Source organism: Macaca nemestrina, chromosome 1 (assembly GCF_043159975.1).
Source record: "Macaca nemestrina isolate mMacNem1 chromosome 1, mMacNem.hap1, whole genome shotgun sequence".
In the NCBI taxonomy this organism is placed as follows: Eukaryota; Metazoa; Chordata; class Mammalia; order Primates; family Cercopithecidae; genus Macaca; species Macaca nemestrina.
In genome coordinates this window covers 62,493,704-62,512,630 of record NC_092125.1, presented here as the reverse complement: position 1 = coordinate 62,512,630, position 18,927 = coordinate 62,493,704, and the positions used below count along the sequence as shown (strand labels likewise).

The 18,927-nt window shown below is 47.9% G+C and overlaps 1 protein-coding gene across 20 annotated transcripts in view; it reads left to right on the top strand.

Annotated features, from left to right (window-relative positions):
- Nucleotides 1–18,927, top strand: part of LOC105484792 (pleckstrin homology domain containing A6) — a 156,997-nt gene that overhangs the window by 20,871 nt on the left and 117,199 nt on the right. Inside the window, exon 1 of one of the 20 annotated variants that reach the window (XM_024793768.2) lies at nucleotides 5,854–6,016. The exons of 18 other annotated variants lie outside the window; for them this stretch is intronic. In XM_024793768.2, the coding sequence (XP_024649536.2) occupies nucleotides 5,955–6,016 (62 nt within the window). In that variant the 5' untranslated portion in view covers nucleotides 5,854–5,954. Of the gene's footprint in view, nucleotides 1–5,853; nucleotides 6,017–18,927 lie in introns of those variants that run through there. One more of the 20 variants, XM_011746757.2, reaches the window with a different exon arrangement.

The window sequence follows — 18,927 nt, the reverse complement described above, 5'->3', positions numbered from 1 at the left end:
AAGGCTCTTTCTGTGCTTTGGGTGACTTAGGATAAATTCCAAGGCATAGAATTAATATGATGAAGGGTATACATTAAAAGAATTATTATTCTGTGAGTATAAAAGTAATACATTGTCATTTAGAAATGTAGGAAAACCTAAAGAAAAGTTAAGAATTACCCATAGATTTGATATATAATTTTAATTTTGGTATATTTGTACTTTTATGAATTCACGCATGAATGTATGTCTAGATTTATCATCACAATACGTATATACATATCGTTAAAATCTTGGCCCAGATGTGTATTGTTGTCAGTTAAATGGAAAGCATTTTTTCATATTATTAAATATTATTTTACAGCATTATTATTGTTATTATTATTATTATTATTAGAGACAGGGCCTTGTTCTGTTGTCCAGGCTAGAGTGCTGTGGTGCAGTCTCTGCTCACTGCAGTCTCAACCTCCTGGGCTCAAGCAATCCTCCTACCTCAGCCTCCCAAGCGGCTGGGTCTACAGGTGCATGTCACCATACCTGGCTAATTTTATGTATTTTTGGTAGAGACAGGGTTTCTCCATGTTGGCCAGGCTGGTCTGGAACTCCTGGGCTCAAGTGATCCACCCACATCTGCCTCCCAAAGTGCTGGGATTACAGGCGTGAACCACCACCTCTGGCCTTTACAACATCATTTTAAAGTGGCTGCCTCATATTCATCATATGCCTTTTCAATTTATTTGCTGATTTAACCCCTATGTTAAATTAGGTATTTCCAATTTTCTACTTTTATAAACAAGGCTACAATGAACATATAAATATCTGAATCTTCACACTTATCAATAATTTTTTCCCTTAGGTTGCATTTCTAGAAGTGAAATTGCTACATTATTAAAATATTTTGCCAAATTCCTTGTTCAAAAGCACTAATTTACATTCCCAGCAGCTGTGTCTGAGAATGGATTTTTGTGCCATGAGCATCAGCATTGAGTATTACAATCTTTTTCATGGTTTTCATGTATTGTTTCAATCCATTTGTTTGATTGGGAGCGAGACATACAATTTTTAAAAAGAGACTTATCAAATGTGACATTGTCCGTATTAATAGCAATGCAATATATAATATGTTCATATAATAAACATATTTATGTGTTTGAGTCTTTGGCTTTTCTTAAAAGGCAGTGTGTACAGAGTCATTAAGATCACAGTTGGCCGGGCACAGTGGCTCACGCCTGTAATCCCAGCATTTTGGGAGGCTGAAGGGGGTGGATCACTTGAAGCCAGGAGTTTGAGACCAGCTTGGTCAACATGGTGAAACGCTGTCTCTACTAAAAATACAAAAATTAGCTAGGTGTGGTGGTGGGTTCCTGTAATCCCACCTACTTGGGAGGCTGAGGCAAGAGAATCAATTGAACCTGGGAGCAGAGGTTGCAGTGAGCTGAGATCGTGCCACTGTACTCCAGCCTGGGTGGCAGAGCAAGACTCTGTCTCAAAACAAACAGACAAACAAACAAAACATAGTTATGGGATCAAACTCAGGTTGAATCTGGAATCTACCATTTACCAGTAATATGATACTAACAGTGACTTTACCGCTTTGTGTCTCAGTTTCTCCATTTGTAAAATGAAGATAATGCTTCTTGTGAAGATAAATGAGGTTACATATGCAAAGCACATAGAATCCTGCTGAGCAGAATAAGTGACAAATGTGTTTGTTATTATTACCTTCTTGATTTGCATGAGAAACAGATATCTGAAGATAGATATCATCATCTGTCTCCCTCCAAGCCCTCCCAGGTCTCCTTGTTCAAGGCTAAGTGCCCCTGTTCCTCCAAAGACCCTCAAGTTCTTTCTTGAGCTTTCCTGGGGCCCCCACATGAACTGTGGCCTCACTGGCACAGAATGTGGTGAGGTGGCCACACACATGCCCAGGGTAGCCACTTCCTCCAGGAGAATCTCCTGGAATGGCACACTTGCTGGGGGCTTCCTCTGGTAGGTGCATGGATGAAGGGAGTTGGCCCTCTAGTGTCTCCTGGCTTATAGGATACTCCACTGGAGCTGGTACTCCTGCAGCCCCGTCCACGCCCCTGCATGGCCATGTGCACATCCTGTCTTGGATTTCTTCCTTGTCAAATCTACTCAGCATTTCTCATTCCCATGAGACCTCTTTGCACTTTCAAAAGTAGCACAAGCTGATCTGATAAACTAATTATGATCCATGTGTTAGCTCCTGCTGTGGTCGTGGAGAGAAGGCTCATCTGGAATTTGAAGACATGGGTTCAAATCCTGGCCCAAGCAGTAGCCATATGATTTGCAGAAGTTACTTAATCCTTCTGAGCTTTCATTTCTTAGCCTGAGAACTGGAGTTTGTATCACTACCACCTACCTAGCTGATACCTAGGTGAGTAATATACATGGAAGTGCTTTGTAAACTGAGAATAATCACACAAATGTCGGTTACTGAACATCATGTTTCAGAAGGCAAGGCTTTAACTCAAAGACCAGACAGGTGCTGAGGTGGATTGGTGGGAAATGTGTTTAGCTGGTATTCAGGGATACTGTCAAGTCCTCCCAGGTCACCCACTTAGTCTCTGTGGAGGATTGATCCTTAATGCGTGAATTCAGGAAATAGAGCTGGAGGTGCCAGTGCTGATGTGATAAACATGCATCAGTGCTGAGGCTTCAGGGTAGCTGGTCCACACTGGTTTCAGCTATGACTTCCTCTGGTTAGTTGGAGCTCCACTTCTGCAGCGAGACGGCCTAGGGCCCTCCTTAAGGAGGAGGTGAGGTCCCTCCTTAGCTCTGACATCATCGTGTCCACCCAGTCTGGCTCATCATGACTTGAGAAGAACAGGCATCTATAATTGCAGGTTCCAATTTGCTTTTAATTAGCCAAATGCTTGCAATTAGCCTCTTAAATTCTACCTAGCCTCAGGTGGTGCAGTCATTGTTCTGGTTTTGCTTGGTTCCTGGGATCACATGAGCAGCAATGGGCTATCCAGGGACTGGATCCAGGCTATCCAGTAATCCTGCTAACGTCACTTGAAACCGGGGCTGTCTCACTGGGGAATTGAAGGGGATGGGAGCAGGGAAGAAAAACCTGCTTTGGTGGGGTAGTGCGGGTGGGAGTGTGGTGATAGAGGTGTAGTGCTGAGAACTGTTCGAATGACAAGTGAAGTCTAGAACCCAGGTTTCCTCCTCCTAACCCAATGCTCTTCCCCTTCTGAGCCTCAGTATCCTCATCTCTAAAATGGGAATAATAATTCCCGCCCTGCCCTCATCACCAAGAATCAAATGAGTTAGTGTAGGAAGTAGGTGTGAATATGAAGCAATGTGACCTGAAAGTCCACGATCACATCAAATGTGAAACCTCTTTAAAGTTCTCCATATGCTCCCGGTGGTCCTGGCCACTGCTTCTTGGACTCTGACCTTCTCAATCACTTCTCTACTGTCCAGTAATTCCTGACTCCATTGTCATCTAATCCTGCCAACTCTCCCCCCAACTATGAATGATTAGAGGGCAGTATTTAGCACATAGTAGGTGCTCAACAAATGTTGGTTGGATATATGAAGCTTTGGATGGGAGGGTTAGGCCCAAGGAGCGGGCACAGAGAAATGCTCATGAGAAAGCCTTGGATGGGGCAGTGGTGGGGAATTTATTCCCTGTTCTCCTCAGTCTTGCGTCTCACTCCTCTGTACTTCTTCAAGGCAAGAGATGGCCTGATTTGTCTTATTTGTATCTGTGATGTTTCACACAAAGCCAGGCACAAAATGGTTGGTAACTGCTTTTTGACTGGCTGAGTGAATGAGACAGGGTGATGTGGTAGAGACAGCATGGAATTAAGTGGTGAGTAGAACTTGGGAGCCTGGCCCTACCATTTTCTTTGGGTACATACTTACTGCATGCTCTTTATGTACCAGGCAGGTACTAGGTTGCAAAAATGAATTTTTATTTTGATTTATTTATTTTTGAGATGGGGTCTCACTCTGTTCCCCAGGCTGGAATGCAGTGGCACAATCATAGTTCACTGTAGTCTCGACCTCCTAGGCTCATGCAGTCCTCCCACCTCAGCCTCCTGAGTACCTGGGACCACAGGCGTGCACCACCACACCTGGCTAATTATTTTATTTTTCATACAGACTGAGTCTCACTTTGTTGCCCAGGCTGGTCTTAAACTCCTGGGCTCAAGTGATCCTCCTGCCTCGGCCTCCCAAAGTATTGGGACTACAGGCGTGAGCCACTGTGCCCGGTCAGAAATAAATTTTTAAACTCACAGTCTTGTAAGGGAGCAGATGAGTGAACAAACGACCATGCTGTATATGATAGAGACATATGCTACACATGTTGGAGGCCAAAACAGAAAAGGATAGACTCTCTTAGGGGGTTCCCCAAGGCAGGAACCTTAAGCCGGGTCTCAGCTTGGGAAAATTACTTTAGTTCTCTGGGTCTCTGTTTCCTAAGCTATCCTGTTAGGAGACTGAAGTCTTCTCAGAGGTGAGGATGAAATGAAATAAAATAATATGAAGAAAATGTCTGGCATTGGATAGTCCTTTTTTCCCTTTCTTTCTTTCTTGCTCTATGGCCCAGGCTAGAGTGCAGTGGTACAATCTTGGCTCACTGCAAGCTCTGTCTCCTGGGTTCAAGCAATTCTCCTGCCTCAGCCTCCTGAGTAGCTGGGATTACAAGGCATGTGCCACCATGCCAGGCTAATTTTTGTATTTTTAGTAGAGATGGGGTTTCACCATGTTGGCCAGGCTGGTCTCGAACTCCCGGCCTCAAGTGATCTGCCTGCCTTGGCCTTGGAAGTGCTGGGATTACAGGTGTGAGCCACCACACCCGGCCTAAATAATTTTTTTTTTTTTTTTTTTTGAGATGGAGTCTCGCTCTGTCACCCAGGCTGGAGTGCAGTAGCGAGATCTCGGCTCACTGCAAACTCCGCCTCCCAGGTTCAAGCGATTCTCCTGCCTCAGCCTCCTGAGTAGCTGGAATTACAGATGTGCACCACCACGCCTGCTAATTTTTGTATTTTTAGCAGAGATGAGTTTTCACCATGTCAGGCATGGTGAAACTTAATAAAAGTTCAAAATGTCACCTTGAAACCAGGACGGGGATTGGTTGGTGGGGAGAGCTTGGGGAGGGCAGGAGCTGAAGGAATTCTGGTCCCTACACAGCCTCACCCTCTCTTTGCCGGTTAGTATCCATTCAGACTTGAGTAAGTCCCTCACCTTCTGTAAGTCTCAGGCTCTATCTGCGAAGTGAGGATAATACGCTTGTTGTATGGCTCAATTGAGAAACTTCACACAAGTCACCTACAACATGCTAGGCACATAGTAAGTACAAGAAAATATTAGCCCTCCCTTATGATTTTTACCAGCATATTTCACAGAGAGACCACATCTGCATGCTGACACACGTGTGTTGCATGTGTGTGGACTCCCAGATATGCTCAGGAAGGGCGGAGGGTGAGAGGGCCTGGGGTTAGGCTGTGACAGCTGGCTGCTGCTCAGTCTGAGAAGCCTTCCTGGAGGTGAGGTGACTGGAACTCTGTAGAGAAGGTGGGAGGGGTCAGGTTCGGCTTGGGTGATGCAACTGGGGAGGACGGCTTGTGGTTCATGCCCAAGTTGGGGGAGCCTGCTTCATGGGAAACATGTCAAAAGGAAAGGTGGCCCCTGACAGCAGGAACTTAGTTATCTCAGGCACGTAGGCCACCTTCCCCCCACACCCCACTCCCCCTGCCTGGGCCAGTCCTGCCAGCAGCATCCCAGCTGCTCGGTAGCCCGGCTGGTCCCCTGACCTTCCTAAGCAAGGCAGCCTGGCGGCCATGCTGGGTTGCCGTGGTAACTGGCGGCCTCCCAGCTGGGTTGCCCGGGTAACCGGTTAGCTGGCGTTCGGAGAGGAGGGTGGTGAGCTGGGGGAAGTCAGCCTCAAAAGAGGCAGAGAAGGACAAGGGCTGGACAAGGAGGAAGACAGATCCCAGATGCCCCCAGCACAACCCTCTCCTCTCTCCCTCATGGGACTGGGAAAGCCAGAAAAAGGCAGGTAGGAAAGAATGTTATGCTGTTTCCGATCCTTTGTGTGTATGTTTTGCAGTGTGAGTCATCTTGGCCCTCATGGGACGTTTAGGGGATTTGACAAGGCGGCTCAGGAGCTAACCCTGGCAGTGATAAAACCAGGGGCCATCCAAACCAAGACGTCAGTCCTGGTCCTTCCCCCGCCCCCCATATCCCAGACAACTTTACCTCTTTGAGCTTTGGTTTCCTCATCTGTAAAATGGAGGGGACTTGGACCTCCAGGGCCCATGTTTGGGGGCTGTGCCTGGCACTGTCAGCAGTGGGTTTCCTTCGTCTCCTTCCATAGTGATTTTTGATTCGGTGGCTGCTTTCCAGCCTGTGAACAGCTTGCACCAGAGGCCAACCCTGCTCTGAGCCCAGCCTTGCAGAGGGGATGGTGGTGGGATGGCTAGAATTCTTGAGAAATTAGACACATGGCTCTTACCTCAAGGAGTTACCTCAAGGAGTTTACTAGCTCACTCTGCTGAGGGCAGATAGCAAGTTACACAGGTGGAAACGTCTGCAAGAACAAGAAAGGTTTTTTTTTTTTTTTTTTTTTTTTTTTTTTTTTGAGACAAGGTCTCACTCTGTCACCCATGCTGGAGTGTCCTGGTGAGATCATAGCTCATTGCAGCCTCGACCTCCCTGGCTCAAGCCATCCTCCCACCTCAGACTCCCAAGGAGCTGGGACTACAGGTGCTCACCACTGTACCCAGATGATTTTTGTATATTTTGGTAGAGACCATTTTGCCATGTTGTCCAGGCTGGTCTTGAACTTCTGGGCTCAAGTGATCCATCTGCCTCAGTTTCCCAAAGTGCTGGGGTTACAGACGTGAAGCACTGTGCCTGGTCAGAATGTTTTAAAAGGAAGACATCAAAATTTTTGACTGCAACCAGTAGAAATACATTCCAGGAGCACATGTGTGTTACCCTTACTGTAAGTGGCGCACGTCATATTGCAGTCTTGTCTGGCCTATACATATTTATTTTTAAAGATTGTCTTCACCCTTCAACTTGCTTTCACACTGACAGATGAGTCACTTCTTTCAGTTTGAGAAACACTGAGAGAGCATGCACACTAAGGCTCTTCAGCTATGTATAGGCCCTCCCACCGCTCTCACCTTCCAGGTACTGTCATCTGGGGGATCCTCGCCACTCTGATCTATGAGGTCACCAAGACTCAGAAGTCTCATGACTTGCCCAGGGCCAGAGGCAGCAAGTCCTGGAGCCAAGGCTCGAGCTGGGTCTCTGTTGCTCAGGTCCACAGCCCACGCCTACACCTGCTGAATCTGCTGCCCAGTTTTATTCCTGCTGTGAGGAGAACTCAAGGAATCTTTTTTTTTTTTTTTGAGATGGAATCCTGCTCTGTTGCCCAGGCTGGAGTGCAGTGGCACGATCTCGGCTCACTGCAACCTCTGGCTCCTGGGTTCAAGTGATTCTCCTGCCTCAGCCTCCCAAGTAGCTGGGATTACAGGCACACACCACCATGCCTGGCTAATTTTTTTGTACTTTTAGTAGAGACGGGGTTTCGCCATATTGGCCAGGCTGGGCTCGAACTCCTGACCTCAGATGATCCGCCTGCCTCGGCCTCTCAAAGTGCCGGGATTATAGGCATGAGCCACCGCATCCGGCCAAGAACTCAAGGATTCTTATAGGGAGAGAAACAGAGATCTCAAGATCCAAACGGTTCCCAGGTGTCTGTCCTGGCCCCCTTAAAACTGAGGGCCTGGAGCCAGGCCTAGAACTCAGGCTCCTCTTGTCTGCTGTCTTAGGGACTGCAGAGGCGGGGACTGAGGAGAACTGTGAAAAGAGAAGGCCAAGCTTGAAGCAGTCTGGGTGTTCCCTCTGTGTCTGAGGGGAGTCAGCCGGGGAGCATGGGTGAGGCTAGCTGTGAGGCTGAAGCTAACCCCTCCCGACAAGCTGTTCTGGCTGCCAAGCGACTGGACCTCACTGTGAGGGCAGACTTGGTGTCAGGGGCCCAGGCCATGGCTAGGGGCCTCAGGCTTCTGGGAGGTTTTTCGACAGGAAAGCCTTAAACCAGTCCCCAGAGAAGCCCATTTCTCATTGTCTATCTCCCATCTGACAATGGAGATGACAGTCAGCAAGATGCCTGCCAAGTGTGGCCTTGAGCACAGGCTAAGGTCAGCGCGGTGGGGGAGGCAGCAGGGGGGTTTGGCACCAGGTGGCTGAGGTTGGGAGTGGCTGGAGCGAGAGGGGCGTGAGTGGCTGTGGAATACCCAGGTCGAATGCTGACCCTATAAATATTTATTGTGATAAAATAAAGATAAGGCTTGGAATGAGAAGCAGGAGCAAATGAAGGAATCCACACTGCTCGGTTCCGTTCTCAGCTGTGCTGTGTGAATTTAGCCTGTGTGTCCATCTCTCAGGACCGGGTTGGTTTTTGTGGGGTTCAGTAGCTGATACTGTTCCTGCCCTTCCCACATGAACTTTGCCTTTTGCAAACAGGAGAATGGGCAAGGCATTTATGGCTGGGAGACGTTTCCTTGCTGTTTGGGCGTACTCTCTTTTCAGCTTCAAGCTGCCCGACCTGCCCTGTGTTGAAGGGAGGGCTGAGGGGTGGCTGATGGCTGAATTAGGGCCCGTGGCTTGGGGAGGAGGTTGCAGAGGGTCAAGAAGCTTCAGCTCTAGCTGTGTCCTTATCTCTCTAGGCTTCTTATTAATTTACTCAGCACCCACTGCTTTAAGCAGCATTTCCAATTGTAAAAATGAGAGCAGCCAGAAGGTATCTTGTCCAGGCTTTTGATTTGGTATTTCCGGCTCTTGGTGCCTCTGTAACATGTTGTGTTACAGGCCAGGGTAGTGGGTGTGTGCGACTAGGAATTCCGCTGAAATTCAAGTGGGATGTACGTTTCTAGCTCCAGCTGGGTGAGTAGAGGCTGGGGAGATGGCGGGTTTCTGATAAGGAGAATCGGTACTTCAGGATGGTACCAGCCGGCAAGAAGAGCATGCCCGGTGCTTCAAGGAGAACTGATTTACACTCTGAAGTTGGATGAATATCTTTCTTGTAGGAACCCCTAATCTCTGCATCCATATACTCTGCCATCTACCTACTCAATATGCTCTATTCCCCCAGCTTGTCCAGGGTGACCTTTGATTGCCTTGGAAGAGTCTATTTCTGAGATGATGGGCCACTTACCCATGGCCACCTTGGGAAGTGAGGGAGGAATCAGAATTAGAATTTATGGATGTTTCTGTGTTTCCTGCTGAGCCATTTTCTTGCCCCTCATGTGACCCAACTGTGAGTGCGGGTGTGTATTAGCCAGTAAGAGCAATGGAGGTGAGGGGGATGTGGTTATTTATTTGACTCCAGTTTGTCATGGCTCCCCCTGTGGTCATGGCTCATTTGTGGTGGCTCAGAGCTGCCCAGCTGGCCACCCCTCCCCAGGTGCCCAGACCCCGTGTTCTGGAAGAGGCAGGTGGTAGATGCTGCCTCCTCTAGGGGCAGTGAGAGTGAGAGTGTTTGCTGCTCTCGTGTTCCCATGCACACAGAGAGGGCGGGTCCGCTGCTCTAGGTATAATCAAGGGGGCCGTCAGACAGTGCAGAAATCTAGTCACAAAGCAGCTGAGGCAGGGCTTAGAGGCAGAGCTAGGGTGGAGGGAGAATCAGAGACCACACCCAGTGCCAGTAGTCTTCCTTGCTCCCTGCTGCCCACTTGCGATTGAGGAGGGGGCTATCCAATGGGGCAGCAGCTCCTCTAGGAGCCTTAGCTTCCCTTTACAGAACAGGCCTTCTCTCAATCCAGAAACCAAGTGTCCTCACTTAAAGCCAGCTTAACCATCTGGTGGTGGCTAGCAGGGTGAACTTCCCTCATTCTCTTCTTTTCCCTGTACCCCTCTGCACACCTTTCTGCTCTTCCTTGCTATCCCTGTAACAGGGTCACTTTTCTTAGTGTGTTCAGATGTGAGCGTGGACAGCAACTGGGAAGTTAGGTGAGCTGATTTTCTCCAGGGCCTCTGGTCTCTTACCATTAAGGTCAAGTGACTCAGCAGAGAAAGGAGGGTTTGCTCCAGTAAGTTTGTTGGGGGGAACCCGCTCCGGGATCGGGGGAAGCAGAACATAGTGTGGGGGAAGACGGGACAGGAGGAGTCGTTGGTGCCCCTGCTGTTCTTTTCAGGGAAATGCTAGAGTGCCCCCTCCTCCACCAGCTCTCTAGTACTTGTGCTGTGGGTGAGGCTGAACCCAGGTCACAGTGCACGTGGGCGCTGAGGGAGTGTAACGGGGAGATCCTGTGACATCTGCCTCGTGGTGGCATCCAGACCTGAGGGGAGCGGGAAGAAGAGAACCTGAGACCTCTGGAAAGAGGCACAGCAGAGATGGGGAGTGTGGGGAGGGTTCTCAGTGGAAAGAAACCTCAAAGGGAGTGGGGCCAAGGGGCTGAGCAAGGACGCCTGGGCTGGCAGGCATGGGGGAAGCTCAGGCACCCTCTGATGGGCTGTGTGTGGTCAAGCTGTCCCGGCCTCCTTGTTAGGAAAGTCTGGCAGGGAGTGGGTAGAGTGGTAAGCATGGAGACGGAGAGTGTCTAGACCTCAGGAAGGACTTTCTTGTATCAAAATAGAAAGCATCCCAATCGGGCCCAGTGTCTTCCAGATTTGGTGTTGTCAGAATCAAGGCCAAAGTTATCAACACTTACACTTATTAAGTTATATTTTTTAAAGTGTCCTTTAATTGGCTGAATCAGCCAGTTGGAAATAGAAGTTGTTCTGAAATATTCCATCCACATATGTCTTTCTCGCCGATAAATGTGTATCTCCCCACAGCAATGAACATAATGTCTTGAAAGAGTTGGTGCTCGGTAAGTCGCCTTCCCCACCTTCTCCAGGCGTTGTGCTTGGGGCGGGGGTGACATACAAGGGATGAGGTGCGGGAACCCCAGTTATGATGGAACTCTCACGCCCACATCTTTTCCTGGGCTAGATTTCAGCTTGTTTCTCCACCTTCTGGCTCAGAGCCAGGATCCCTGCTTCCCAGTCACTGGCTGAAGGACTGGCAGGATGGGGTTGGATCACATCTTGTTGGATCACATCTTGTCTGTCCTCTACTTTCCTCCTTGGAGATGTTGCTTTGTCACTCACTTCTGGGGCACCCTGATAATATGGATGAGGAACTTGTCTGAAGTACAATTTGGGTTAGGAAACACTGAACCTCTTTATACTTTTTATAATCGACTTTCTTTCTTTCTTTCTTTCTTTCTTTCTTTCTTTCTTTCTTTCTTTCTTTCTTTCTTTCTTTCTTTCTTTCTTCCTTTCTTTCCTTTCTTTCTTTCTTTCTTTCTTTCTTTCTTTCTTTCTTTCTTTCTTTCTTTCTTTCTTTCTTTCTTTCTTTCTTTCTTTCTTTCTTTCTTTCTTTCTTCCTTCCTTCCTTCCTTCCTTCCTTCCTTCCTTCCTTCCTTCCTTCCTTCCTTCCTTCCTTCCTTTCTTTCTCTCTCTCTCTCTCTTTCTCTCTCTCTCTCTCCTCTCTCTTTTCTTTCTTTTTTTTTGAAAAGGAGTCTCACTCTGTCACCCAGGCTGGAGTTCAGTGGCGTGATCTCGGCTCACTGCAACCTCCACCTCCCGGGTTCAAGCAATTCTCCTGCCTCAGCCTCTGGAGCAGCTGGGATTACAGGTGTGCTCCACCATGTCCAGCTAATTTTTGTATTTTTAGTAGAGACAGGGTTTCACCATGTTGGCCAGGCTAGTCTTCAACTCCTGAGCCCAAATGATCCACCTGCCTGGGCCTCCCAAAGTGCTAGGATTACAGGCGTGAGCCACCGCGCCCAGCGTTACTTAAATATTTCTTTGAGAAGGAGCAGGCTATTTTCAGCCGGCTTAGAGGAGTTTATCACTCCCACAAGAACCTCAGGAGATAACAGGTCAGGGAAGAGCGAGGTGTCAGCAGCAGCAGCTTATTTACATATTTTCCACAACTCTTTCCTTGGCTCAAATTGCAGGCATCCTGGCCAAGTTTCTTTATATTTTCGAGACAGGGTCTTGCTGCATTGCCCAGGCTGGTCTCAAACTCCTGGACTTAAGCTATCCTCCCGCCTCAGCCTCCTGAGTAGCTGGGATTATAGGCGCGCGCCACTGAGCCTGGCTCTGGCCAAGTTTTAGTCTGGGCATTACTGTCACTTTCTCTCCATCATACACACCAAAATCAGTGGGCAGGTCTGGGCTCATTACAGACACTGTGCTCCTGGTGTCAGAGTCTGTTTTTCCAGATGGAATAACCAGGATGGGGGAGGGACGGAGAGTCTCAGCCTTGAAAGTAATCTTTCACTTGGTTCTGCTTTTCTCCCACATAGCAGGCGCCTTTCTCGCGTCTCAGGCACATGGTCAGCCAGCCACTGCTTGAAAGCCACCAGCGACTAGGAGCATTGCCCTGTGAAGTAGCTTTTTCTATTGTTATGGACAGTTTCAACTTATATCATTCCTTCATGTTGAGCTTAAGTTTCCTTCTAACTTCCACACGGTGGAACCAGTTCAACATCCTGGCCATCCTTTTCTGGGCTCACTTGTTTGTCGTTGTTTCAAGAGTCAGACAAGTATGGGGGGATCGTATAACCCATTAGGGAAGATACCGGGCCTATCATCTGCCTGCCTGGGTTTGCACCTGGTTTCCCACTCACCAGCTGTGTGACCCTGCTTATAATCCTTAACCTCTCTGAGCCTTGGTTTACTCATCTGTAAAATGTGAGTGATGGTGGTACTTACCTCATAGAGTTGTCGAGAGGGTTAAATACATTAATACATGTAAAAAGCCTGGAACATTGCCTGGCAACCAAAGGCAATTCAGTACATGGTAGCTTTTAATCTCTCTGGAAATAAATTGTCTGGAATTGAACACAATACTCTAGACGTGGTCTGTTCCATGGGACCCTGATGCCCTCTAACTTGACGATATATTTCTATTATGTCAGACTAAATTTGCAAATCACTGGTGTTTAAATCGAGCTCATTGTACTGAAGCCCTCAGGTTATTTTCCCACGGACAGCTGTCAGGCTTAGATCTCCCCTTTGCTGCATAAAAGATGTGATCTGAGTTAGAGGGAAGGTCAGGGTCAAGGGGAGCCCAAAGCCTCCCCTCACATTGGTTCCAAACACACATGAACTCTCATTGATGCAGTCGAGTCCTTTTGATAATGCTGTTCTGCGATCTGACGTTCTATTTGGAAAATCTCTTGACCCACACTGGGCTGAGATAAAATTCCCTCCCCATGGGTCTTTTCTTTCTTTCAGCGGGCCTTTTTCATTCTTCTTTGCTTGTTCGTTGCATTTGCTTATCAGGTGAGCTAAGCACTTACTGTTGGGAACTTCCTTACCTCCAACTCCGGCTCCTCTATTTCTCCAAGTTCCCAGGCTATCGCAGAAAAGTCACAGGTGCCTACAGCATAATCAGAGTGCCTGTTTTCACAGACGAACCTCTGGGGCTGTCTAAATCCTTGCTCTTCATGGTCCACTAGCATCTGTATTACTGGGGAGCTTGCTGGAAATGCAGAATCTCAGGCCTCACCCCAACGTACTGAATCAGAATCTATGTTTTAACAAGACCCTCCAGGTGATTCATATGCACATTAAAAGTGGAGAAACCTTGCTCTAAGTTATTCAGTGTGGAGTAGGAATGAGAGTATGCAGAAAGCAAGAAGCCTGTCTTTCCAGGCCTTGAAATTAGTCCTACTGACCAGGTTCCTGGGGACATAAAGCTATTTCTGGAGTATTTGATCACAAGCTTTTTCTTGGAATGCCTTTCTATGTTGCCCAGGCTGGTCTTGAATGCCTAGAGCAATTCTCCCGCCTCAGCCTCCCGAGTAGCTGGGACTACGAGCGTGCACCACTGTGCTCAGCTCATAATGTTTTTATAAAATACTCATTTTGTTTTCTTTTCTTTTCTTTTTTCTTTTTCTTTTCTTTTCTTTTCTTTTTTTTTTTTTGAGACAGAGTCTCATTCTGTCATCCAGGCTGGAGTGCAGTGGCACAATCTCAGCTCACTGCAACCTCTGCCTCCCAGGCTCAAGTGATCCTCCTGCCTCAGCCAGCCTCCCGAGTAGCTGGGATGACAGGCGTGTGCCACCACACATGGTTAATTTTTGTATTTTTAATAGAGACGGGGTTTCACCATGTTGACCAGCCTGCTCTTGAACTCCTGACATCAAATGATCTGCCCGTCTCAGCCTTTCGAAGTGCTGGGATTATAAGCATGAGCCACTGTACCTGGCCACTCGTGCATTTAAAAAAATATAGATTGTACTTGTGTTTTCCTCATTTTATTAGTAACATACTCTTGAGCTCATGTATTTCAAACCTCTGGATATGTACAGTTGGAATCTTAAAGTTTAAATGTTTGGTTTTATGTTTCTGATCTACTTTTTTGGTTAATATTAGGCTATGATTTCAGTATATGGAATCCTGATTCTGCCATCACTATGTTAGTCATCCCTCCCAGCTTTGTCAGTAGCAAATCTGATAACCATGCCTTCTAAGTCTTTATGGAAATCATGGATGAAAATGTAGACCACAGCAGGATCAAGAACAGATCCCTGTGGTGCACCCTTAGAAGCTCACTCATTTATTCAGCCAGCAATGTTGACTTCCAGAGCTCCATCCCTGCAATCAGATGAACTGGTTAGAGCTCCAACTCTGTTCCCTGATGACTTTGTCACCCTTGGCAAGGTATTACTGCATCAGACTCCCAGTTCTTTATCTGTAGCCCAGGAAGTTGGAGTAGTCACCAGCATCCTCTGGGGGGTGCTTTAAAGAAATGCATGTTCCTGGGCCCCTACCTTTTCCCCCACAGATCCTGGTTCAGTTGGTCTGTGGTGGGTACCCAGACACCAGTACTTTGAAAAAGCCCTCAAAGCAGAGAGCAAAAAATTCTCTGGGTAATTCTCCTGTGAAGCCAGGATTGAGAACCACCGGACCAGATAATCTCTAACAACCATGATTTGCCTTTCTGATCCAAGAGGCCTCCTGGGGGCCTGGTACACATCTCTGGGGCCTCTTGTCCTCTGGCCTGAGCCCTGCTGGCTCAGACCACGATAGGAGAGGGGGCTTAGCTGGCTGGTAGAGCACCGTGGCCAGGCACTGGGTGTGCCGTACAGGACTGTAAAGCACCCGTGTCTTCCCCACATCCTTGGGAGAGGAGTTGGGATGCCTCCTATCAGCTGCTTGCTCTCCTGCCCATCTTCGCTGGACAAAAGAATCATCCCTGACTTCTCTGAAGTTAAATCCTTCTCTGTGCTGCTGAACTTGCTGCTTAACAAAAATAGCCAAAGGACAGTGTAAGTCTGTTTCGGGGAGTCAGCACCCTGTCTGATTCCTCTCTTTGTCTTCTGTTTCTTTCCTCCCATAACTCTGGAGGCAACAGCACCTCTGAGGCTTTCTTTTGCATCTCTTTCCCTCTATAGACCCCCACAGGCTGAGGACTGCACCACTCCAGAACCGTAGCATCTCCCGGAAATGTTGCTGGCCAACGAATGAACACAAAAAGACCCCTCTGACATGGTCCTGGGGGTCAGGGTACCTACGTGCCCAGCTTGGCTCATTTGAGGCAAGACCAGCTTCTAACTTCGGGCTCAGGTTGTTGCTTTGAGCATCGCTTGCCTGCTTCTGGGATATGAGTGTGTCCAGGATGTGTGGTCTCATCTTCTCTCTGCCTCTCCGCAGTTGTGCTGGTACGGGGAGTGTCTCTGCATTGGGCTTGTTAATTGGCGCTTCAGCTGGCTGATTGACTCTAATGCGGGTGAACATTTATTTACCCCAGCAGCCGCCTCTCAGACAGCCGTTAATTGCAGGCACGAGAGAGACAATAATTACGGGATAATGGGTGGCTTTTGTGTGAGTCCTTCTCTTTGCACTGTGTCAGCAAACACGGAGGGTTTGTTTTCTAACATTCAGCTACCCTGCTGGGGAATAACACAACCCCTCCCCCACTCACTCCATCCCTGTCATCCAGTCCAACCTTCCCTTTCCTTCCCGTCCTGGGTGACAGAACATGTTCCAGTCTTCCAAAATATTGTCTCCTTCCAAGTCTCATGTGGTCATGACCCCATTTTTAGGATTTGTGAGGTCGAACTCATAGTGTTAAAAAAGTAGTGCTTAATTAACTTTGCCGAAAAATGGGTAAGCAAATGTTAAACTATATGCCTGTTCCATGTGCCTCCTGATCTTTGTTGTGTGTTTGTATAGTTGTAACTGATGTGTAGCTAGTGTCTTGTGTCGTGAATTTCTTTTTTGTTTAATATTATTTTATACAAACACTCCCAGGTATGATAATGATCTATAAATTTGTCATTTTAAATAGCTATAAGTAATTCTGTCATGTTGCTCCATTACTGGATTGCTTTTCTCTTATTACTGAGAATTTGGGTTGTTTCCAATTTGTTGCTATTATGAATAGCTCTGCTATAAATGTCTTTATATGTACTGATTTCCCCCCCAGTTATTTCCCTGGGGGTTCAGTGAATTATGAAGTTATATTGATCTGGGATCCTGTTGGGAAGAATGGAGGGGCTTGGGGAGCTGGAGGCTACTGGGATAGTTTAACTAATTCCCTCCTCTCCCGCTCCCAGCATACAATTCCTCTTCTTCTCACCTCTTTTCACATCCATTTTGAGGATGATTCTTGCCCCGACTTCCCTGGTAACAGCCCAGGTTGGTGAGGTGGAGACTTGGCATTCTGATTATGTACTGCTGCATTGCAGGCCACCTAAAACGTCGTGGCTGAGAACAAGGGCTGATGGTTGTTGTTCAGGGTTCTCTGGGTTGACTGGGCTCGGGGAGGGGTGGCCCTTGCTTGGGTCATCTCCAGCTGTGGTTGTCCTCTGAAGGCTCGACTGGCAGGGCCACCAGGGAGGCTCCTCACATGTCTGGCAAAGGATGCCAGCTGTCATCGGGGAGCTCAGTGGGGCCTGTCAACCTGAGCACCACACGTGGCCTCTCCACGTGGCTTGGATTTCCCTCAGCGAGGCGGTTGGTTCTGAGAGAGAATGTCTCAAGAGAGCGCTCCAGGAGACCCAAGTGGAAATTGCAAGGCTTCTTATGCCCCAGCCTCAGGAGTCACACACAGTCATGTCCGTCACATTCTGCTGGTCCAACTGAGCCCACGCAGACACACAGGGTGGGGAATAGACTCCGCTTCCCAATAGGAGGGCACAGCAAAGAATCTGCAGACCTCTTTGGTCTTCCACTCTTGAAGACTGAAAGCATGTATTGGTTAGTAGCCTATGCATCCTACCAGGGCCTGCCTTAGGAGAGGCCATGTGAGAGTCCCTCTCCCCATCCCCTTCATTTCCATGGAAGCAGTCTACTCCTGTCTTACTTCTGTTTACCAAAAACCTGCCCGTTTTCAGAAGTCATCTGATCTCTCAGCCTTCCCTGGTTGCCCACAGGAGCCACAAGCCTCCCTGTCTTTATCTGCCTTTGTCTCACGTGGCTCTTCGCACAGTTATTTATGGGCTTGGCTTGCTAGGTTGTAAACTCTTGGAAGGCGAAGACTCTCTCATGTTCTTCTTGTTAATCTCGACACCCCACCCTGAAGACCTAGTAAAGCTCCTGGCATAGAAAAGGGCTTCCATAAATTCCATCTGCTTTCCCCGTTTTCACCATTTGAGACTGCACTACCTGTTGAACTAATGAGTTCTTGTGAACTAATGACCTTAATGGAGCGGGGGTGGTGGGAAGAGAACAAGCACTTGCCACACACTTTCTGTGTGCACTTAACAGAGCAGGCCAGGAGCTTTACATGTATTCTTTTACATAATTTTTAAAACAACCTGGAAAGTAAGTAGCAGCATTCCTGTTTTATAGAGGATGGAGTTGAGGTTTGGAGATGTAAAGTAACATGTGCACAGTGACATAGTTGGGGTCACCTAGTTAGAAAGTCATGGAGCCATAATTCAAACCTAGATCTTTGGGAATTTAGGGCACATATTCCCTCCTGTACGCTTAACCTCTTGGAACCTCAGTTTCCTCATCTGTAAAATGGAGAGAATACTTCATAAGGTTGTTTAGATGAAAAGAAATAAGACTACAAGCCATCCAAGGCCACACTTGGCATCAAGTAGGCATTCATTCCCTATTGCCTGTCACACCATGGCTTCTTGTTCTCAAGGCCTGGACAAGCACTTTACACACCTGGCATGGCTTTATGGCTGGCAATGCAGTTGATGGGTTTGCCCTCCTCATCTTTGGGTGTGTGCGTTGTTCACCAGCACACATATGACTACTGTGGTACATGCCTCCCAATTACTCCTCCTGTCCCACTGGAGCACGAGTGAGTCATTTTCCCTGGATTCTGCACCCCGCCCCCCCTTCCCCAAGTGAGAGACCACCATCTTCCTTGTAACACAGTGCAGACAGCCAGGTCTCCAGTCACCCCAGAGGCTTCTCCTAGAGCAACTGAGGTGAGGGATTCCACCCTTCCACATTAATTGCTTTTGTTTGCTTCTTTAAAATTAGTTCCAACGAGAGCTCATTCATTCTTTCTTTTTCCTCATCTCATGCTCACTTGCTGGCTTCACTACTCAGTTCTGTTTTCCATTTTTTGGTCTCACTCTGTCTCAGAGCCTATAGGGGCCCCATTCAGAACGATTCTGCCATGGTGACATCTTGCTGGGTGAGTTAGAATGAAGGCTAGTAAGGAGGTAGCAGCTACGGGGAAGGGGCTTGCTTGGTAGAGCTGGGGAGAGCTATAATTTATGTCTTTTGCTTCCTGATTCCCTTCCTTCTTATTCCTCTGGCTCTGGTCTCCTCATTCTCTGGCCCGAGGCACTGCCTGGGAAGGGAGGAGCTGGCTGGTTTAGGCGTCCACTAGTCTGGTCTGATCTGTCCCTTTATTCCCCAACTCAGTTTCATCTCCCACTCCCCTGCCTGGCCATTGATATATGGCATAGAGTTGCCAGAATCACA